The sequence below is a fragment of the Mauremys reevesii genome, linkage group 2 (assembly GCF_016161935.1).
Source record: "Mauremys reevesii isolate NIE-2019 linkage group 2, ASM1616193v1, whole genome shotgun sequence".
NCBI classification, from domain to species: Eukaryota; Metazoa; Chordata; order Testudines; family Geoemydidae; genus Mauremys; species Mauremys reevesii.
This window is the reverse complement of record NC_052624.1, coordinates 198,299,617-198,323,195: the sequence shown is the minus strand read 5'-3', so window position 1 is coordinate 198,323,195 and position 23,579 is coordinate 198,299,617. Positions and strand designations below refer to the sequence as shown.

The 23,579-nt window shown below is 41.9% G+C and overlaps 1 protein-coding gene across 10 annotated transcripts; it reads right to left on the bottom strand.

The window, feature by feature from the left end:
* Window positions 1–439: 439 nt before the first annotated feature.
* MPPE1 (metallophosphoesterase 1) lies at window positions 440–22,346 on the bottom strand. Of its 10 annotated transcripts, none has more exons than XM_039526680.1 (12): window positions 22,031–22,346; window positions 21,099–21,268; window positions 19,624–19,736; window positions 16,186–16,574; window positions 9,971–10,079; window positions 8,813–8,916; window positions 6,845–6,925; window positions 4,634–4,742; window positions 2,984–3,058; window positions 2,752–2,874; window positions 1,828–1,968; window positions 440–572 (listed from the first exon to the last, which is right to left on the bottom strand). In XM_039526680.1, exons 4-12 carry the CDS (start codon window positions 16,464–16,466, stop codon window positions 543–545), a joined length of 1,053 nt encoding a protein of 350 aa, XP_039382614.1. In that variant the 5' UTR covers window positions 16,467–16,574; window positions 19,624–19,736; window positions 21,099–21,268; window positions 22,031–22,346; the 3' UTR covers window positions 440–542. The 10 variants fall into 10 exon arrangements, with proteins under 10 accessions (XP_039382614.1, XP_039382613.1, XP_039382610.1 ...); XM_039526679.1 differs by having other exon boundaries at window positions 531–725; window positions 2,984–3,055; window positions 22,031–22,342; XM_039526676.1 differs by having other exon boundaries at window positions 531–725; window positions 19,668–19,736; window positions 22,031–22,339.
* Window positions 22,347–23,579: the final 1,233 nt, after the last annotated feature.

Here is a 23,579-nt window from a genome sequence, read left to right as displayed (position 1 = left end):
ACAGGGGATTACAGTCCAGAACTACTAACACAGCAGGGATTTCTCCCAAACAACAGTTTTGTATGTGTGACAGCTTAGGAATGCTAAGGAAATCCACTGATGTATCTATCTCCTGCTGACATTAAGAAACAAAAGTATCACATTAGAAGGGCATGTAGCAATAAAACATACAGTGATGGTTCCAGCTCGAAAGACTATGCCTCCTCCCGGCTAGGACATACTAGTGCAGAGGCTGTAGGATTTACATAATGTACAGTTACAAACTTTTAGTATACATATTTGATACAAAAATTATAGCAAGGAAATGGACTCATTTGATTGTAGAATACTGTATTTTTGTACAGCATGAAAACAGTTCATTTCAGTTAATTATTTATCCTGTAGTAGTCATATCAACTGTGTAGGATTTCTATGGTATGTGTAAATGCGACCTGCCTTCGGATTAACAATCCAATTAGGTCATTTGCTGGCATGAATATAGTCTGATGTTTGACTGTTCTCAGCTTTGGTATTTCAGTAACTGAATGCAGACGTCTGGCTCTTCATACTGCTTTATGCTTCCTGATTAAGTGCTGAGCAAAATAAAAAGGTGGATTGAAAAGTTGAAGATGAGCTAGTATCAGTACCCCAAGTATAGCCCCTGCTATACAGTATATAGTAACAACTCTGCTCTCAAGGGGAAGGAAACACTTGTAGAGGGAGAAGTCGGTTGGTGTTATGCTGCCCTGAAAAAGAAAGATAGACCATCATGCTGTTGCTAAGAGGTTTGGTATAGGTTTAGTAAGTCTACATCAAAAACAGCTGTGATGTTTAAGTTCTACATTAGGTTGCAGAACCTGGACTAATATAGTACCAATGCTATGCAGTCAGTCCACATCCTATAGCACTGGAGACTAGACATGCTGCAGAAGTAATGTGCATGGTTTGAGAGTAACCACTATTAAGGAAAATAGAATAGGCACAAGCACTTGATTGGATAGGTAGCAGCTGGTAAAAGCAGGACTACTTAGCAAAAGAAACATGCCAACTGTTAAATAAAATACATGGATTGAGAAGGGACTTAGTTGTTGTCGTCTATGGACTAAAGAGTGTAAACCAAAGAGTAATGAGATTTGAGTTTCTTTTCCCCATGCCACATGATGCTGAAAAGTAAACAAACATTGTAGGTTTTGCTATTTAAAACAGAACTTTTCAAAAACTTGAATTACTGTAGAACTGGTTGTTTTCTCCATCTCTATGTGGTACATATTAAACAAGATACTGTACATTGGAACTATCTGATGGAGCTTAACCAACATTCTAAGTGAAATTAGAAAACGTGTGAATTGAAACTAATGAGGCAGATTATGAGAAGACAAATGAAAACTTGCCCTCGCTGAAGTGGTTAATGGGTGAGTCTGACAGACAAGAAAGCCATGTAGAAATCTGAGATAGATATGGTCTTATTTTCATAGTAGATAAATCAGCCAAGCAAAACTAGCCTTTCTACTGTTCAGTGCATGGTACTGATGATTTTTTTTTTAAACAAGTCAATAGTTTACCCTGCACCCTCTTTATAAGAAACTCTGTTACACATGCTTTTTACAAATATACAAACTAGACCTTTAACAGCACTTCCTTGTACCACACAACCTGTGTGGCTCTCCTGATGTGCTTTATAAAGTGGATGCAGTGTATTAAGTAAATGTTGGGTTTTGAGGGAGAGTGGGTGTTCTGCCTTTTTAAACAAAAAACAAACAGGTAGCAGCAGTTTAATAAATAGCTGATTGCCATGTTGATTTATATTTATGAAAGTTACCTGACAAAAATAAAAATCTTTAAATTTACCATGATGAAACTAGGGTTGTTTCTGTTCCTCCAGCTAAATGATGGGACACTGATTTCTGGAATCTTCCCATTATGCAACACTTCACATGCACTGTGGGTATGGCCACTCAGAATCAAACGGGGATGAAACCACCATAACAGCTATAGTGGAAACAGTACAAAATTACAAACATGAAAAGTTAATTTGAATTTATATTTAAAGTCATCACACTGTTTAATATCTAGTTTTGCTTCCAATGGGCTCTCCTTCCATATTATTAATTGGGCTACTATTTTTGCAGAGTATTTTGTGAAATCCTCATGTCTTCCACTAATATAATATAATCATATTTTAATAGTAAATCACCCTATTTGACCTTTGTCACAAAAACAGGGTGGTATTTTGTAACATTTTACTATAGTAGGTAAATTCCTTATGAATTTGAACATCACTTAGTATCAAGTCTTTAGCACCACAAATAAAAAACCTGGGTCTTAAATGAAGAGTAGCACTGATTTGGAGGTGACCTGCCCTCAAACTTGAGCACATACGTTTCTGCTGTAGGAAAAAAATCTCTGTTGCCCATTTAATTTATTGGGAATGTTCTGTTTAAAAACATTACTTTCACTGATTTACTGATTGAGTGGTGGACAAGATCACTGACTTTTTCTATTAGTCCTACTAAAAATAGGTTATCCCTATAGTACAAAATGCTACACTGAGGATAAATGCTCTGCAGCAGACTGAGTGTCCCTGGACTCATCATGCAGAGCCCAGCAGGTCTATGAGCAGTCTCCCCCGGGCCTCACTAAACCAGGAGGAGCTGTGCGTTCAGCTTATCTCAACTAGCATTTGCTTTTTCCAATATTATATACATAATTAAGGATTTCAGGAAGCACTGTAAAGTTACTATGATATTAAATAAAGTTGTTAAATTACCAAACCTTTTGTGAAGCCTCTCTAGAAAGTACATCATACTTTTCTTTAAATGGGATGTTCTTTTCCTCTGGAAGAGCAGAATCTTCTCCAGTACATTCAGCATCACTTCTTCTGTAAAGAGGGTAATGCTGACAGGGATTCAAAGCAAGAGCCAGTTGTTAGCTAATGCAGCCTTTTATAAAATGTTGATAAATATGCTGAAATGGTGAAATCCTGCCCACCTAATCTCCAACACACCTGTAAAAGGATTGGTTCTGAAGCTGGAAGCTGTTCCACACCACTGCATCTTTTGTTGGAATGAATCTGTTCCTGCTAATAAAATCAAGTCAGACAAACATAATTGTGTCTGTGCAGCACTAGTTCTGTATTTATTACATGCTTGGAGGGCCAGGATAGAAATGCAAAATTGAAGACCATGTAAGATTTTTCCTCAAAAAAAAAAAAAAAAAGAACTAGTATTGTATAAGGATTATTGCAAAGTACTTGTTTACAGTGTCTATCAGAGAAACTAATCATATGAGGCCTTACAAAGTCAGGGGATAGAAATTAAGAGGTATAGGTAAGGGAGAAAAGCTGTATGCTGGGATGATTTGAAGAGAGCTGATGCTGTGTAGGAAGTCTGTTCCAAATGGCAGGTGATTCAGAGCACATCTCACAGAGGTCAGGTTATGAAGGGATAGAGAAGAGGATGGAACTACGTGAACAGAAGCCTGAAGCAAGTTCACGAAGTGTTTTAAAAATCAAGACTGCCAATTAGAACTGGACTTTAATGAACAAGTTGCTAGTGAAATTTTTCGAGGATGCCATGGATGCAATTGCACTCTCTCTCTCATATATATATTGCTACCACCTTCTGGTATATATCTATATAAGATCACTGACTTTTTCTATTAGTCCTACTAAAAATAGGTTATCCCTATAGTACAAAATGGCAGAAGGTGTCAGCAACACTTTATGGTTCAGCATGTTCTGTAGAGAACTGGAATAGCTACACAGAAGGCAAGAGGATATGAAAGCATGCTTGAAGATTTCAGCAGTGGTGGGAATCAAATTAGTAGTATTCAGAGGCAGCGTTGGACAGATAATGGCAACATGCAAGTCTGCAGAGCCAGGAGATATGGGATGAATGTAAAATTCACCATCAAGGATGCAAAGGTTTCCATTAAGAAGGGAAAGAGGAAATGGGGTGGTTTGATACTCTTTTTACTTAAGAAGAATTGTATTGATGTAGTGGAAGGACATTAAGGTAAATTCACAAATTAATTTGGTCAAGACGCAGGAGTGTTTAAAAAGAGTACATCTGAAAAGCCGCATGAGAGCTCAGGTTAGGAGGAGACATGACAGGCAAAAGGTAGATAGAAAAAGGCTCTGTCCATGTAAGAATAACACTTAGATCACAAAGTGCTTTACAAAGGAGAATAACCATTAACAATTTTACAGATGGGGAAACTGAGATGAAGTGACTTGCAGATCAGTGGCAAAGTGAGGAACAAAATCCAGGTCTCCAGACTGCCTATCCATTAGACTATGCAGGCTCCCTTACAAGATCAGAGACCAGCGTAAGTGATATTACATGTGGCAGAGAAAAAGGCTACAGAATTTTGCTGACGGAGAGATAACAGACCGGACAAGATTAAAGACCTGTGCCCCGGTCTTTCTGAAGTTAGCAGAAAGACTGAGGCAGGGGGAGTCAGCAACATGCACACTGAAATCCACCGTGAATATGGAGGTAAGAATGATCAAGGAGACAAGGCCAGAGCACTATGAGAGGACAAAACACAAACTAGAAACTGAGATTTTTCAAAAGGAGAAGAACCTGACTTCCAGCCTCACTATAACTGCAACTCCAACTCTGCAGTTACATTGAATGGACTATTGGACTCTTACCTGTTGGGAGCAATTCAGTTTATGAGAAAGCTTCATGAGCTTTGCCTCTGCCCTGCTGCAGACAGTGCACCCATCACCTTCCAGGGCAACACTGTTCACCATGACAAAGCTGGGAGAGAACAGAGAGGGAATGGGCGAAAAGACAACTGTTAGGTCTCCAGACACTAGGGGTGAGAGATGAAGCCCTTCTTTTAAAAAAAAAAAAATCAAACAAGTTCATAATTCAGAAAAAAACCCTCAGTGTATGAACTAAATTCAATAACGACTGTGCCCAGGCCACACACTAGACAGGGTTCTCAAACTTTATTGCACCACGACCCCCTTCGCCAACAAACATTACTTCACGGCCCCAAGAGAGGGGACCGAAGCCTGAGCCTGCCCAAGCCCCACTGCCCCAGCAAAGCCCGAGACCCACTGCTCTGGACAAGGGGGCCAAAGCTGACGCCCAAGGGCTTCAGCCCCCCCAGGCAGAGGTCCTGCAACCTGAGCCTCACCACGCAGGGCTGAAGCCCTTGGACTTTAGTTTCAGCCCTGGGCCCCAGCAAGTCTAAGCCAACCCTGGCAACCTTGTTCACAGTTTGAGAATGGCTGCACTAGCCGTATCTCTCAAATACTGCTACTGCATGCTACCACAGCTTTCCATGATCACCCACTTTATTGTTAGACACTAATCTAGTCAGTCGGGTTGCATAGCAAAGTTTAGATGCTGTGATGAATCTGATATCCACATAATTTGTGAGGCACTGTTTAAAATTATATCCTCTTGCAGTGCAATAATCCATAACACTGAAATCTGAAGGTGAGAAGTTGCTTTGGCACTTGTATCTCAGAAGCCAGAGATGCCTTGTGAGCAATGTTAAAGCAAAGCTATACTGCATTTGGCAGCCTCTGCCCAGGGAAGGCCCCACAAATGAACCTGGACCTTGTGTATAGGTTGCCAGCAAAGTGCACCGGAGGGGTGTGATCTCTAAAACACCCTAACATGCCCTGTAGAGGGTGCAAGATGCAGGGCAGTTACAGCACAACACACGGCCTTCTGGCACCGGGTAGGCAAGCCCTTAGTTTGATTAACACCTAAAGAGAAGTGTCTCTCACTTAACCATGGGTCTCTGGCAAAGCAGGGTAGGGAAGCTTTCACTGTACTTACCTAACTCTACCTTCGTTGTAGCTTTTAAATAAACTGAATTTTTCTTGCTACTAGGCTCTTACCTGTCACAAGCATAACTAGGCACTTATTTTTATATTAGGCCAGCCTGCTAGCCAACAGAGAAAGGCCATATTCACAGCTCAGCATGCAGGAGGAGGGAACAGTCGTGTGCTTATATACAAAAGTGAGCTAGATTTCATCATGGAAGGGTTGCTGGCAAAAAGCAGATCTTAAATTGCAGCCAACATTTTTCACTAAATAGCTACTTGTTGTACTAGTGTTCTAGAACACATTTACCAAGCAGTATTAATAAGGCAAACTCATTTCAACGAGCAGATGGTCAATTGAGTACTATACACACAGTCTCTGGAGTAAGGAGAGGATGTTAGTCCCTGTTTAATGACTATTTTAAGAATGTTAGCTGAAATGTGTGTTTAGGGTCACAGACTTGAGTAATACATGGTTGTATTAAACTGGGGGTCTATTTTCTCATAAGCCTGCATGAAGCACCCTTTCTTTCTTTCATGGGTGATATAGCACTTCCAGCCTGATTAGAATACTTGCTTAATGTTTAAAAAAAAATTAAGTGATACATTTGTAGCCTTTATTTCCTACATTCTTGTGAATTAATGTATGTGGTCAGAATATAAGTCAGAGTGTAGATGAATACAATGCATTTCCCTTCACTTTATCTGACAAAAAAAATTCTGATGTCGTTCAGCCCGGAGCCCCCTCCCAGATTCCAAACCCCTCCCACATCCCAACCTCCTGCCCCAGCCCGGTGAAAGTGAAGGTGGGGGAAAGAGAGCAACGGAGGGAGGAGGAAATAGAGTGAGTGAGGCGGGGCAGATCCTGGGTTGATCTTCAATTCAAAAAGTGATCTTGTGCATAAAAAGATTGGAGACCACAGCTTTACAGTATTTTAAAAAAAAGTTTCTTGGGAGTAAATAATGTTTTATGTTTAACAAATATTCATGAGAACACAGTACAATGGGTTCAGAAAATAAAAGTTTAAAAAAACAAACAATGAAAAAGCTCAAAATGTTGGCAAAAATTATACTCACTTTACTCCCTTCCGGGCTATTAGCTTTCCTGAGGTGAAGTTGAAAACTTTTGCAAACCGTTTTAACTTGTAAGTGGTCATTCTGTGTTTAAAAGACAAAAGCAGTATGATGCTCAGAAACTTGCCATTATAAGTAATTTAATTACTTATAATGTAATTTAAGTAATTTAATTTAAGTAACATTATAAGTAATTTAATTTACAGATTTAAATAGCAATTCCCTAACAGGTACTGCTCCATGATCCAGATTAGATCTTAAAACTGAGATTCTCCATGGGATGGATACAGCCTCCCTGAGTCTATTCTGGCCCCAGAGCAAGCATAACAAGCCAGGGAGTATTGCCCCCAATACAAGCACAATGTGAAATACAACAGATGCAAAATGACCCTCTCTGATGCTGAGAGAGTAGGGAATGGGGCAGAATACCCACAATACCTTGGCTGCATTTTTGGGTCACTGCAGCACAGCATGAGTTATAGCAGCAGCCTGACCATGATGTGACCCTGAAGCCACCTTTACAGGGCACTCCTAACTCTCACTCTGTGCACATGAGCTACACCCAAGGTCTGGCTCTAAAAATGCAACCCAGCCCATCTTAACTGATGCTTGAAGACAAAAGCCTAAATAAAAAAAAGCCTGACTCACATGGAAGCCAACAGTTAGTACTGCCAAATCCTGTGAATTAATGGTGAGTCATGGGATTTTGGAACCTGTAGGAGGTACTCTCACAAAGCCCCAAGCAGCCACTCCTTTCACACAATTTTCAGGGCTGGTCATGCAGGCAGAGCTCAAGTGAGAGCCTCTGGAACTGAGAAAAACAGATCTGCCCTTGCCATTGAGCCCTGCCTTCATGTATGGACAGGCGCTATCTCAGTGGTGAAGAAAGAGGGTCCCGGGACAGCAAGACACAGAGAAAGATGTAGGTGAGGGAAGGAGTCAGGAAAAAGCTGCTGTTGAGTCTGAGGCCCAACAGCATTACACCCAACCCCACCCCAATACTTGCTCTGCTGTGGACCCAGCAGCAGCTTTTCTCTAACTACACACAAACCCATTGCCAGGTCAGTGCTTGAGATGTAGGTGGAGGGAAGGAGTCAGGAAAAAGCTACACAGCAGCCACTCCTCCGGGGGTCAGAGAACAGGTGCTGCCAGTCCAGGGCAGACAAATCCAAGGTGAACTTACTGTAAATTATTGGATAATTGATCTATTAATGTAGCTGATCAAAGTTATGCAAACAAAGTCTGATTTTAAAATTATTTTTAAATGCTTTCAATGTGAATTATTTAAAAAAATAAGGATTGTCTTTATAATTACTGCACTGAGATACAGATAGCTCTGCATGGGGTTTTGCAGTAATTAACTAGGTGGGAGATGCTGTAAAGACATTCGTACATGTAAAGATCTTTCAGCTCACATAAATCCTTAATAGGAAGGCTTGATACATAAGAAGAGTATTTTGTGTTTCTAGGATGTTCATTTTCCAGTTGCACTGTATAGCCCTCATCCAGCAGGAGAGAAAGTAAGACGGTAATAGGAAATGGATGCCAGTTGCCCTGTCTTAGGGGCTGAGGGAGAGGAAGCGGGAGCTCCATCTGAGCAGCCAGAGAGAAGTGTGTATTAAAGTATCAGAGGGGTAGCCGTGTTAGTCTGGTTCTGTAGAAGCAGCAAAGAATCCTGTGGCACCTTATAGACTAACAGATGTTTTGCAGCATGAGCTTTCGTGGGTGAATACCCACTTCTTCGGATGCAAGCAGTTGACTCTTCAACCTGAAAGTGTCTCTCTCACACACACACACACACAGACAGAGGAATAGAGAGGCGTTAAAGTCAAAAGTCAGACTAAAAACCAACATTTGACTTTGAGGCCAATCTGATGTTATTCGATCTCTTGAGGCTGGCAATACTGAGTTACTGTTTACATCCTGACATTTCATACCTGACAGTGCACTGAATTTTTCTGAAATACTTACTCATAGTGAAAGCCAATGTCATGGTTGCCAACAACCACCATTAGCTCAGTGCGAACTGGATGTCGGAACATTTTCTGAAACCGCCTGACATCATCTGCCCAGGCCTGCAGGAAAATTGTAAAAACTGCTGATGTTGAAGACAACTATGAAAGGACTTAGCAGTAGGCTGTCACCTTGACATTTTCATGTTTTATGTGGTTGGGTTGGGGAGAAGAGAAAGAAGCTATTGGAAAAATCAAGTCCAGGGAGAATCACCAAATTTCAGTTTGTAGTCAACCCACTGGAAACTACCACTGCCAAGACGAGAGCAGCATCCATTGTATATCTTCTAAGACTGGAATATGGACAATATTAAAACAGCTATTAGTGTCATTAATATTGCAACAACAATGAACTGGCTTTAGAATTCAGGACACAAATAGAACTTTCTGACCAGCTATCAGGAAGGTCAGAGCCCCAAACACTAATACCCAATAATACACGGGCCTGACTGATTCCCTTGTTTATATTTGCAAAATTCATTTGAAAACAGCTTTAATACACTAGGCAATGCACTTCTTTGGGTTTCAGAAGGCCAATAATGCCTTTTAAAGTAAAAGGCTGGGTTAGTCATTTGCCATTCTAAAGTTTGGACTGTTGGCCACTCATGCTAGTAGCCTCTCAGTGTTTACCTAGCATCACAGTGGTGGCCACAAACATTTATAAATGTTACCTCTTTTCCATACTACTCCTCAGATTATCGTTAGGAAGCACCACTCCTAATCCCCTTTTCACAGCCTCAGTTCTTCATAAGCATGAGGAGGATCACATTTAACTCGCATCTCCACAGACATGCACATTCACCTCCTCTTAACCTTGCACTGTAGGGCGCTGGAGAACAACTCAATGCAAAAGACTATGCCTACTGCCTGATCTTATTTGTGCCCACACATACCCTCCACTCAAACTGGAGTGCAACTGCCTTGCAGTGACTATGTCACGCTACACTGGAAATTATAGAGTCACGACCTACAAATCTGCAATACATCAATTGTGGAAAAGGAAAATCAAATAAAGCCTGGCTTGCTCTGCATGCCACTTATTTCCAGGAAACCACATTTCTTTTAAAGCAGTTCAGCATTTTCTGACACTAAAAACCAGTAGATGTGGACCTTTTACCTGGGAGGAGCTCCACTTTCCTTCATCAAAGACGTCTCCTAGGATGAAAACAATGTCTGGCTCCAGTAATGACAAGGCAGTTTGGAAGGCTCTCTCCATTTGCCATTCCCTAAGAAAGCGAAGCATCAAATCAATAGACTCTCAACTGCCTGATTCTTTACTCTGATTAAACAAGGTCTTGCCTGACAGGACAGCGAAGCAGAGTCTCAAAGGCTGAAAGAGCTACTCTGAAACCCAGCTAGATTTTAAATGTCAGGTTTAACAACAGCTCCTAGGCTACCTCCCTGCTCCCTCCCACCATCAAAAACTATGATCAGCACCAGCTTATGGGGACACCAGACATAAAGTGCTGATACTAACCTTTATCACAAGTTAATGGGTTATTTTCAAAGTATGTAAAAACTGATCAGTGGAAGTATGTTGAATAATCACACACACTTGACCGACTGCATCTGTTTCTGCAGCAAAAGGTTCTGATTGCTCAGAACAAACCCCCATGCTGGATATTGAAACATCATTACAAATCATCTAACCAATGACACAAATTAAACCTCCAGATAAGCCAATTTAAAATGAGTAAATTACTATAATGCTATTTGCTAGACACGGGTAACAAATTTCCATTTTGTTAAAACGTTATAATGAATTGTGTCAAAATGGTAGTTGATAGAGCTAACACTAGTGTGCATAGGTAAGCCAGCAATTTTGCTATACAAGATCAAGCCACTGTTTTGAGTCCCCTAGGGATGGGCCTTCCTTTAGTAAATTTCATCCTGCAGTGATCTGAGCAAGGTTCTGCTGGGACACAGAATAAACCAGATTCTGCTCTGGATTATAAACGTTAACACCAGTGAATTTGGCAGAAATATTCTAGACTTACACTACTATATCATGTGATCCCTGTCCTATACAGATATGTAATAACTACCTGTATTTAGTAGTTCTATTAGTAATAGCCAGTGATGAGCTGCCAAAATCTTAACAACGGGTTCCCTATAAAAAGTTCTGATTTAACAATGGGTTCCCTATAAAAAGTTCTGATATAAGGGATGTGCGACAGCATGTATTTTTTGTACCAATAGGGTTACCATACGTCCATATTTTCCCAGGAGGTGATTAAGAACCGAAAAGCCTGACATGTCCAGGAAAATACAGATGTATTTTAACCCTACCTAAAGTTCTTTTTTAAAAAGATGGGGCTGAACTAGAAATGAGCTCCGTTTCACATGTGTGGGTGGTGATCAGGGACAGTCTCAATTTTTGGGTCTTTTTCTTATATAGGCTCCTATTACCCCTCCCCCGCGTCCCGATTTTTCACACTTGTTGTCTGGTCACTCTAGGGTGTGCACATGTGTGGGTCCCAGCTGCTCCCTGCCCCCCCTCATTAAAGCAGGTGTGCAGGGTTACTGCCCTGGGAACTGCAGGGCACCAGTGGATGTGGGGCTGGCTGCAGATAGGGGCGTGGGGCAGGGCTAGCTGGAGGCAGGGAGTGACATGGGCTGGCTGCGGGCAGGGGGTGGCTGCGGGCAGGGGGTGGCTGCAGGTGGCTGTGGGCAGGGGGTGGGGCAGGGGCTGGCTGGGGGCAGGGGCTGGCTGGGGAGGGGCGCAGATACTCACACGGGAAGGGGGGGGCGCTGGGAGCAGCGGGACGCAGCCGGGGACTCACCAGGCAGCAGCAGGAGCCCCAGGGCCAGAGGTCCGAGGAGCAGCAGCAGCAGCAACAGGGCCAGGAGGCAGCTCACATGGCTCCTGCAGCACAGCGCAGCGCCCCCTGGTGGCCGGGAGGAGGAATTACAGGCTTCCCAGGCAGAGCCCATCAAAGCTTCCCTCGCAGGGAAGCTAGTTAACAAGCGGTTCTAAAACCGCTTCTAAATTTAACAACGGGTTCGCGCGAACCGGCTCCAGCTCACCCCTGGTAATAGCTTTTTCTCTAGGTTGAGTGCAGAACTGAAAGTGTTATAAGATGTCTTAATATCATATGAAATTTTCCAGTGCTGAAGTAAAATAAATAAGGAAGTCTTTATCAGTTCATCTAATTAGAGTCATAGACTTTAAGGTCAGAAGGAACCATTATGATCATCTAGTCTGACCTCCTGCACAACCCTGCTCCTGCCCTAAAGGGCTTAAACCAGCCCTAGGAGGGGGCTGTGGCTGGCGAAAGCAGCTCTAAAAGGCTGGGTTGATTGGGGGAAGTGGCTGCAGATGGGGCCACGCCCCAAACAGACTCAGCTGGCCCTATAAAGGCAGAGAAGCCAGGGGTAGACAACAGTCTCCCTCTGTCTGTAGAGGGAGAAGGGCCTGGCTGCAAGGAGCTAGAGACAGGGTACCTGAGTGAAGCAGGGCTAGGGAAAGGCTGAGGAGCTGGGGAGCTCCAGCCTGGAAAGCCCCAGGCTGCGGCCTAGCATAAGGCCAACAGGTACTGGTGGTTGCAGGGGGCAGCCCAGGGGTAGGCCAAGGCAGCAGGTCCAAACCCAACCTTGCCAGTGATGAGTAGGCTGATACTGCAGTCTGCCCCAGGGTGTGGGGCTAGATAATGACTGGCAGTAGCCTTATACTGAGATGAGGTGAGGTGGGAATAGTGGGTGGGGGTTCTCCAGGGAGGGGAGACCCTAAGACTGAGGGGTTACTGTTAGGGGGCAACACCCCAGGTACAAGGGCACCGGGGTCCAGGGAGGGACACGGGGGCCAGAGGACAGGAGGATCACTGGCCTGCAGAGGGTGCTCCTGGCTGGTAAAAGAGCTAATTCCCTGAGAGACCAGCAGGAGGCGCCGCAGGGGTGAGTCCGCACATCTACACTCACCCACCCACTCATGCAACAAACCCCTAACCTATGTCTGAGCCACTGAAGTCCTCAAATCATGGTTTAAAGACTTCAAGGTGCAGAGAATCCTCCAGCGAGTGACACGTGCCCAACGCTGCAGAGGAAGGCGAAAACCCCCCAGGGCCTCTGCCAATCTGCCCTGAAGGAAAATTGCTTCCCCACCCCAAATATTGCAATCAGCTAAACCCTGAGCATGTGGGTAAGACTCACCAGCCAGACACCCAGGAAAGAATTCTCTGTAGTAACTCAGATCCCACCCCATCTAACATCCCATCACAGGCCATTGGGCATATCTATCACTAATAGTGAAAGAACAATTGCCAAAATTAAGCTATCCCATCATACCATCCCCTCCATAAACTTATCAAACTTAGTCTTGAAGCCAGATATGTCTTTTTTCCCCCCACTGCTCCACTTGGAAGGCTGTTCCAGAACTTCACTCGAAACCTTCCTCTAATTTCAAGTCTAAACTTCCTGATGGCCAGTTTATATCCATTTGTTCTTGTGTCCACATTGGTACTGAGCTTAAATAATTCCTCTCCCACCCTGGTATTTATCCCTCTGATATATCTATAGAAAGCAATCATATCTCCCCTCAGCCTTCTTTTGGTTAGACTAAACAAGCCGAGCTCTTTGAGTCTCCTTTCATATGACAGGTTTTCCATTCCTCAGGTCATCCTAGTAGCCCTTCTCCGTACCTGTTCCAGTTTGAATTCATCCTTCTTAAACACGGGGGACCAGAACTGCACACAGTATTCCAGATGAGGTCTCACCAGTGCCTTGTATAATGGTACTAACACCTCCTTATTTTTACTGGCAATACCTCACCTAATGCATCTTAAGACCGTATTAGCTTTTTTCACGGCCATATCACATTGGCGGCTCAGTCAACCTGTGATCAACCAATACTCCAAGGTCCTTCTCCTCCTCTGTTACTTCCAACTGATGAGTCCCCAGCTTATAACTAAAATTCTTGTTATTAATCCCTAAATGCATGACCTTGCACTTTTCACTATTAAATTTCATCCTATTACTATTACTCCAGTTTACAAGGTCATCCAGATCTTCCTGTATGATATCCCGGTCCTTCTCTGTATTGGCAATACCGCCCAGCTTTGTGTCATCCGCAAACTTTATTAGCACACTCCCACTTTTTGTGCAAGATCAGTAATAAAAAGATTAAATAAGATTGGTCCCAAAACCAATCCCTGAGGAACTCAACTAGTAACCTCCCTCCAGCCTGACAGTTCACCTTTCACTATGACGTGTTGTAGTCTCCCCTTTAACCAGTTCCTTATCCACCTTTCAATTTTCATATTGATCCCCATCTTTTCCAATTTAACTAATAATTTCCCATGTGGAACCGTATCAAATGCCTTACTGAAATCGAGGTAAATTAGGTCCACTACATTTCCTTTGTCTAAAAAAAAAAAAAAAAAAAAAATCTGTTACCTTCTCAAAAGGAGGAGATCAGGTTGGTTTGGCATGAGCTACCTTTTGTAAAACCATGTTGTATTTTGTCCCAATTACCATTGTCTTCAATGTCCTTAACTACTTTCTCCTTCAAAAAATTTTTTAAGACCTTGCATACTACAGATGTCAAACTAACCGGCCTGTAGTTACCCGGATCACATTTTTTTTCCTTTCTTAAAAATAGGAACTGTGTTAGCAATTCTCCAGTCATATGGTACAACCCCTGAGTTTACAAATTCATTAAAAATTCTTGCTAATGGGCTTGCAATTTCATGTGCCAGTTCCTTTAATATTCTTGGATGAAGATTATCTGGGCCCCCCAATTTAGTCCCATTAAACTGTTCGAGTTCGGCTTCTACCTCAGATGTGGTAATATCTACCTCCATATCCTCATTCCCATTTGTCATCCTACCATTATCCCTAAGCACCTCATTAGCCTCATTAAAGACTGGGGCAAAGTATTTGTTTAGCCATACCTAGATTATCCTTAACCTCCACTCCATCCTCAGTGTTTAGCTTTAGGTCCCACTCTTTCTTTGTTTTCATCTTATTTATATGGCTATAGAACCTTTTACTATTGGTTTTAATTCCCTTTGCAAGGTCCAACTCTACATGGCTTTTGGCCTCTCTCACTTTTTCCCTACATCTTCTGACCTCAATAAGGTAGCTTTCCTTGCTGATCCCTCCCATCTTCCATTCTTTGTAGGCTCTCTTTTTTTTAAAATCACCTCTCTAAGATGCATGCTCATCCAGCTTGGTCTACAACTCCTGCCTATGAATTTTTTCCCCTTTCTTGGGATGCAGGCTTCTGATAGTTTCTGCAATGGACAATTGGACAATGCAAGCTCACATAGGAAGGGACACTACATCTAAAAGTATTCACTGTTTCTCTCTCTCAGGAGGGTGGAGCAAGGGGGACTCCCACCTCACTCACCCAAGTCTATTATCAGGGCTTGAGCTCACTCTCCTCAATTCTTCCTTTAAGTACAGTTATGGTTATTAAAAGATAAGAGTGTTCAGTAGAGATTGAGTTTGATGCCACTCAGTCACATAGCTCCTGCCATGGAAAAATGGATACTTTTCTTCAAAGTTCTGCTTCTCTATGGATTACCAGAGGGAAGCAATGTGGTTTAGTGGACTAGGCATGGGGTTGGGAGAGCTTGATTGTAGTCCTGGCTCTGCCACTGGCTCAGGGTACGTCCAGACTACCCGCCGTATCGGCGGGTAGCGATAGATTTATCGGGGATCGATATATCGTGTCTCATCTAGACGCGCTATATCGATCCCCGAACGCGCTCCCCGTCGACTCCGGAACTCCACCGGAGCGAGCGGCGGTAGCGGAGTCAATGGGGGAGCCGCGGACGTCGATCCCGCGCCGTGAGGACAGGAGGTAAGTCAGAATAGGATACTTCGACTTCAGCTACGGTATTCCCGTAGCTGAAGTTGCGTGTCTTACATCGACACCCCCCCACCCCACCCCCCACACTGTAGACCAGGCCTCAGTGTGACACTGGACGAGTTACTATCAATTCCCCCACCCTGCAGACGGGGATACTATTCCTGACTAGCAGGGCAGTTGTGGAGATTAACTACTTCCTTTTTGTAAAGCCCTGTATAATTTATAATAATACTTATAAATTGAAAAGGATTCTTTGAGCCAGACAATGCACTCAGAAGCTTATGGCAGCACAATACAACAGCAATACTACCTACCTGGGTCTGCCAGACACAGCACTGATTAGACACAGTCTAATTCCCTAACCCTCCATTATTCTCTTCCCCCGAAATTCAGATAAGCAACTCAAAAGCCGGAGTGGCTACTTGCCCCAAATGCCACTACATTTACTACTGCTTATACATGGATGCTAAGAAAAGCTTTAAAAAATTGGTTACACCATGTTCCCTAAATTCAGTTCTTACCTTCTTAATTTGTCTAGCCAATGCCCTTTGATTTCACCAAGCAGGTGGGTATCAGATAAAAACATGGCCTTCAAGACAGAAGCTGAAGACTGTCTGCTACTCCTGTGAGCTTCTATTTTAACTTCTGGCCAATGACACTGAAATATCACCACATAATAAACTAAGAATTCACAAAAGATTAACATCAAGACAACCAGACACAAAAGCTTCAGCAGAAAACAGCCTCTCTTCTTCAAGTGAAGGATCTTCATGGTGCCCAAGTCGGATCTCATCATTGCCATGTCAGCCTACAGAAGTTGTTCCCCAAGGGCAAAGCACCCTCCTTCATACAACAGGAAATGGTGGGTCCAATCAGAGGTTCATATGGTCTCCACATTGGTACAGAATCCCTGCAGAAGCAATATAAAATAAAAAGATATTTACAAGCCCAGTGTTCCAGTCATTAATAATCAAGTACAGCTCATTTACAAGATGAAAAGTCACATCCCAATTCCTATTAAATTACTACCATTATTTTGAAAGCCTTGGAGCCCTGTAATTAAAAACAAGAATCACAGTGGCAAGTTGTTTTCCTAGACAACGGAAATCTGAAAATCCATCCTGTCTTTATTACAAGCTCAGGCTACTCAAACCACACCTCTCCTTCCCCCAATCCTCTAATTGTAAATTGGTTCTGAAGAAGAATAGGTGTGTGGCTAAGACTATAGAGGGCTGAGAGCCACAGTTTCTGGTTCTACCACAGGAAAAATTGACCTCAGGAAAAATTTCACTTAAAGTCTCTTTGCCTCAGTAACATACTTCCTCTCTCCCCACAGAGCTGCTCCAAAGCTAAACTCATCATAAAATTATTGAGATCTTAAGATTCTATAGAAATAAAAATTAGTAAAATAAAGTGAACCAGTTATATGCTTGCTACTCTCCAGTACTGAGTTTGGCATAGCGCTCTTCTACACAAATCTCTAACTGCACCAGCCCACAGTTGTACGTTATATTTCTAATATGGTTTTATTATTTATAGTGTGAATGGGACAACAGAGTTATAAAACCACATTGTGGAACTGGGTTGCAGCCTAGATCATGACATTTTTCCCTAACACCATCCTGTAGCTAAGCTGCCACATGGGCACAGCAAACCAAAGAAAGGGCTAGAACACATACTCTACTATCTGAGTCAGACAACCGCGCAATTCCAGTTACTGGGGCCCAAAGAGAGCGCTTATATTGCTCTGAGCCACTCAATGCTGAAACTAGTTTGTGGGCTAGAAGAGGAGAATGGTCCCAGTGGACTGAAGCAAGTTAGCATACCTGTAAGCAAGAGCAGAATTTGGTCCATTTTATTTAACCTTTGCTAGATTAGGCCTGAAAACCAAAAACAAGGAAAGGAAATTTGTCCAGCAAGTGGGTACTTTGTTTTGAAGAGGCTATTCTGTCACTTCACTTTCATACTGGCCACAGGCTCCCAGAGGGAAGTCTGTAGCAGGGGCCAAAACCCAGCTGGCCCTGCTGAGGACACATGGTTAGTGAATTGGGATGCTGTGAGACCAGGAGTCCCTGACTAGCAGTGGGCTAGACTGTGGGATTCCAAAAGTATAGGCCTTGGCCTGTCATTTGGAAGAGTTGTCTATGGAGAGATTGAGTGAGGGGGTCAAAGGTACAGCTCACCCTTAAAGCGTAACATATTCTATTACTACTACTAATAAAATAATAATGATGTATAGGAGTCACTGAGTTGGGAAGGGAGAGCAGCCCAATATAGTCACATTCAAATCATCCCAGAACACACTATGGCAAACGTGAGTGCTTTCTGGCACAGTCACCAGAATTTAATAGGATTCTAAATTCAATATGATTTTACTGACTTCAATTAATTTCACTGTGTGAAAGCCTAACAGATTAAATGAATTTACCACACCCTCAAGGAAATCTACTAGAGGTTTGCAGTAAGGAGGAACAGATGTCTGGGGGCGACAGCATTTTTAAAAGGGGAATTCAGGAGATTTCAAAGTCTCGGTGACACAAAATGTCTTTCCTTCTAGAGATTACTTTTTCAAACTGTCTTAACCCTAATCCAAAACAAATGGATTCTCCATCCTGACAGAGAGATCTGGCAGCATGCAAGACTAACAACAGTAAAGGAAAATCCAAAAAGGCCTGAGAGTGGACCTTTTCCTGGATATCTGGGGGGAAGCTCTTTCCTTCTGTTTAGAAGAAGAAATGCCAGTACTTTCAAAATACCACCTCCTCTACAATCATTTGCAGAAAAATACTCTCTTTCTGGGGCAAGTGCCTGCAAGAAATAGCAAAAGAAGGGACTGCAGTCCCACGGGAGAGGAGGGCGGCTAGGTTAACCTTAGAGCAAAATACCTAGTCCTCTATGTGCAGCCTCTCCCTGGATTTCACTTAGGAGACAGCACAACATGCCTGATGCACCTGCTTTTAAGAGACAGCCACTTCGATTATATTAACTGGGACAGGAGCACAAGTGACAGTGTTTCTCTAAATACTTATTAATGGAAATTTGAATCAATATTAATGGAAAAGCTATTAAAAAAATCAACACTTTTTTTTAAAGATGAATACTGGACATTTCATTATTTGCTTTCCTATGCTCTGAAGTATTAGAAGACAACAAATAATGGTAATACTTAGCACTTACATTAAACTTTTTATCTATAGATATCTAAATATTTTGAAAAAGGCAGGTCAGCACCATTACCCAGATGGAGAAACAGAGGCATTTCAAATGTATACACTAATTTTGGAATCCTCCATGGCTCGGTCTGACATTCCTGTATCCATTTTTCAGATGTTCTGGCAGGATTTTATTGGAATTCTGAGTAATCAGTACTTCTGAACACCAGGCCATACATTGGACAACTAAAAAGTAAGCCACTTTTTTGAAAGGGTCAGTGATTTGCCCAAAGTCAGTAGAAAGTCAATGACAGAATCAGGACAGAATTCAGCTCTTCCTACTATGAATGCTCTAAAACCAGTGGGCCAGGCAGCCTCTCAATAAATCCCTGCCTTAAAGAAAATTAACGTTGGCAACATGCCACAAGCATCTTACTTTCTCAAGAAAGCCTACACCTGATCTTTTCAAACATGGATTTGTCAATGTTACCAATATTTAGAAACATTATCTTTTCAAGACAGCAAACAGGCATCAGTCTGGGACAAGGACTACACTTTTTCAATGTCATTTAATATGTTAACAGTCATGGGTCAATCTTTGCTATGTGCTTTAGAGAAGTGCAGGAAATAATGCAAAGGCAAAAACCTCAAAATGCAGCAACTGCTCACTCATTAGATGATAGAAAACACTCAAACAGCCACAATAAAATAACCTGCAAATGCACATTTTCTGTTCATTCAACTATATATGGATAGATTATGAGCAAGAAAATAGCTTCCACATATACGAGACAGCTCCATGCATACCCAAATACATGCTAAATATCTTCTTTGTTCTTGTTTGTTGTCACCTCTGTTAAAACTTGATTTTCTCCCTTTCTTCACACTATGAATAGGGTCATTACCTCTCGCAAGTTTCCCTGTGGAACAGCCATATTATGAAGAAAATGCATAGTTGTATCATAACCGAAGAATATCATATAAGAACTGTAACAGCAATCCAACATCCTACACCCAAATTAAATTTAGGAACCACAGGAATTACAACATTAAGCAAATCAATGGTCTGTCTAATCTGGTACCCTGTGTCTGACAGAGACCAGTACCAGATATTTCAGAAGGAGGAACAAAAAATCTCCTAACAGTCAGAATAGATTTATTTAAATTAATGATTTCAATCATGATTTAAATCATCAAGCAGGAAACTTTGATTTAAATCTTTGATTTTAATCTTGTTTTGCATTTGTTCTTTTTGTTTTCCTAAAGAAAAGCTGATCAACATTAAAACATGTTGATTTGCTACGAAATATTGTCGTCACACTAAATTTGGCACTTCTTAACCAGAAGGGTAAATAAATATTTATAGATTTAGTGTAAGAAATTATATAGTTTAACATGCATTTATTCAGATTCTTAATGTTTAAATTTTTATGTTGGAAAATGATGAATGATGCTTTTCTTATTTACTTACTTATGGTTAATTTTTTTACTCATGATTTATGTCAAGCAGCATTTGGATGGAAATTGGAATTCAATTAAAAGTGTACAAAACCAGCTTTTAAAAATATTATCAGTTGAATATAGCTACCTTAAATGTGCTGGATACCTAAGGGGGGAGGGAGTAAGTTTATCAAAACATGTTTTGCATTTAAAGCTAACTGATTATTTTAAAAAAGAGACAAGGTGTGTGAGATAATGAATTGTTTCTGGATATCTACTTCAAGATTTTAGAACTAATAGAGCTCATCCTTCTGCACAATAAGCTTTTCTGCTTTTTTCAGTAACTAGTTCATTCAAAGTTGAAATGAGCTAGTTGAATGAACATCCAGCAGTTCAGTGGTGTTTCTTTAAAACTTCAGCAGCAAACATCTACTGCTTGAATGTTTTATTTAAATAATTTCAGTAAGTTTAGTTTTAACGTGGTTTATTTCAAATTTAATTTTAAATAGGTTTATTTGAAAACATTTAAATTTTTTAAAATCTGATTTGTAGAGGGGAAAAAAATCCATTTTTATCCACCCAATGGTGGATAAAAGGCCTTTAGAGGAAGTTCTTCCTGACCTCAGAAGAATCCAGGTGGTGGATTTTTTGTTTTTGTAAACATACCGCAAGCTACTTAGTATAAAAATCAGGACAAGCAGAAACAATAAGCTTTGAGCAATGACTTTCCCTTTCCTTTCCCTTTCGTGAAAACTCCAATTTCCTAGTAGACATCTGAAATTACTGGGGTGGGGGAAGGGAGAAGGAATAAGGAGATCTTAATAGAAGCAGTAGATAAACACCTCACAATAGAGTGGGGAGGACGGGGGGAAGTCATTCTTCTTTCAGCCAGTCAGGTCTTTCTTCATATTGCTTACATTTCTCACTGGGGACCCCATCCTGAAAGGTGCTGAGAGCATCATTGCTGGCCTTATTCAGGACATGCCATGTCAGAACCACAGAAACTAAAGATCTGTGAAGAAGTCAATAAAGTATACTTAGATGACTGGAAAAGTAAACTACAATTCCAGAAGAACCTCTAATCTCTGCTTCAAGAGGAAAAAAAAAAAGCCATTGGCCACTTTACAAACTCACTGAGCTGTGAAGCTACAAATGAGGCTGGGTTACCTTTGTTTTAACATCATTCTTACCTAGCATTTTAATCAAGGTCAGCATTATAAAACCACAGGATCTTGTTTGTATGTTTCATATTGAAAAGACAAGTGTAAAACAGAAACGTTTGTTAGGCAGACACATACCACACAAAGCCTTACCGTGCAAATCGTACCTCTCTCTAATACCAGGGTTCCATCTGTACTTCCTGCTGTACAGATTGTTACGGGGGAACCACAAACTATCAAAGGGCTGCCAAAGTATTATATGACTTAATAGAAAATGTTAGTACATTACTTGAGTTGCACCAATGCACGTAAAAGCTGGAAGGCAAAAAACCTCAAAACCCTTCACATTCACAAATCCACGCCATGCTTAACAGAAAAAAAGGCAACTAAAACCTACAGTTTCATAACCATTGTTCAACCGCTCTCCGGTTGAAGCCTCTCTCTTCATTAAAAGACTTTTTTACAAATCAACTTTCTCTCATGCATCTGCACGCAAAGAGCTGGGGGGGGGGGAAGAGCCGAGTCCTCAGTCAAACAATAAATCCAGGAAAATACAACCAAAAGCCAGGTGGAACAGCCACTGAAAGGACCTCAGCAATAGCAGAAAACAATACCCCCAACAGACGGGGTGGCGGATCCTCTCTGCAATGCTCCTTGCGCCAGTGTTTCAGCTCCTGGCTGTTGCTAGTCTAGACGCCGTGCTACAGACTTTCGGGCTGCCGCAGGTGTCTGACCCGGGCACGCAATTCTGGGTTACGGTTTGCTGCGCCTGAAAGGACATCGCGAGACCAGCCGAGCCCACTCGGCACTAACAGCCAGGAACGCAGCACGACATCTCGTCTTCCTAGCCAAATGAAACACTGATCCGGATTGGCTGTTTCACTCTTCGACCCGGCGGTTGTGTCATTGGCCAGCTGCAGCCGAATTCTGGTGGGCTGTTTTCAATCACAGCTGCCATGCTCGTTCGCAGCTGTACCTGCTCTCTTTTTCGACTGTAAAAGCTATTTTGAGGAAGACCGGGTGTAGTATATTGAGCCACAGTAAATCCACACCATGTTTGCAGCCCTGGTTACAGGATAGCTGTTTTCTGCCAGGTAGCATTAGAATGATTTGAAGGTCACAGTTAACACGCAGTTAGACCCATCTCACTGGATGGAATGGAATTATGATTTAACCATATCAAAGGACAACCATATTGCCACTAGATATCCCACCGTAGATGATTGTGTTGTTTAGAACTAGACCTTTGATGAAGAATCTAATTAAGGAAAGGTTAAAAGGACTTGTGCTTATTCTCATTCTAAAAGAGAGGAGACTGGGATGATAGTTTTGAAAGTTTTAAGACAGCATGATAAAAGGGATAGCAAGGTTTTCACCTTCTTGACCCTTCTTAAATAGCCCAGGCAGAGGCAATGTATTATAATAAAGATTTCTACATTATTCAGCAGACTTTGCAAACCGCAGGATTCTGCCAGGGATGACAATTTTATTCCTCCTCGCTATATATTTTTACAATGGTAAAAGATTCATATGGGACATCCTATGAATTTGGGAAAAAAAGAATTTGACCATAACATCTCTGCACCTTCTTCCATGTTGCCCTTTACATGGGGGAACACTTTCCCAAAACTGATATGTAAAGCCACCACCTTCTCCTCCCTCAAATCTGTCCAAGAGTGTCTCTGTAAAACCAGCCAATGGATGGACAGATAGTTGCTGTTTTATTTAATAAGGAAAAAACTGTCATGCAAAGAGTAAACAAACACATAGAATAAGATAGCAGTTAGGAACATCTGGGTAAAATGTTCAAGGGACCAACTCAAAAGTAGGAATTTGGGGTTACTGGGTCCTCAGTGAATGTACAAATAATAGGCCAGATCCTAGGCTGCGTTAGGGCAGCTTTATATCAAACTGCTAGCACAAAGCAACCCTAAAGCCAGGTCACTAATCCTTCAGAGATTTCACCTGCTTGGCATAGAGCTACTGTACCACTTCCGGCCCTGGATAGTGGGGAGGGGGGCGGGTTGTTTCCTGCTCCCCTGCACCCAAATGATCTGACTGCACAGCACCTTACGACCACCTTTGCAATGCCCCTCCTCAGCTGCATTGATCTTTCTTCTACCACAACTGACGACTAAGCCCATGAAATCTATGATAATAAAA

What these genes read in the sequence shown, in the direction of transcription:
- MPPE1 (XM_039526676.1), bottom strand. Translation starts at nt 16,466, where the DNA reads ATGGCAATGATGAGATCCGACTTGGGCACCATGAAGATCCTTCACTTG. An exon ending in GACATTGGCTTTCACTATGA is followed by an intron (nt 6,926 to 8,812) that starts GTAAGTATTTCA and finishes TTTTAAACACAG; the next exon opens with AATGACCACTTACAAGTTAA. An exon ending in ATAGCCCGGAAGGGAGTAAA is followed by an intron (nt 4,743 to 6,844) that starts GTGAGTATAATT and finishes GTTCTCTCCCAG; the next exon opens with CTTTGTCATGGTGAACAGTG.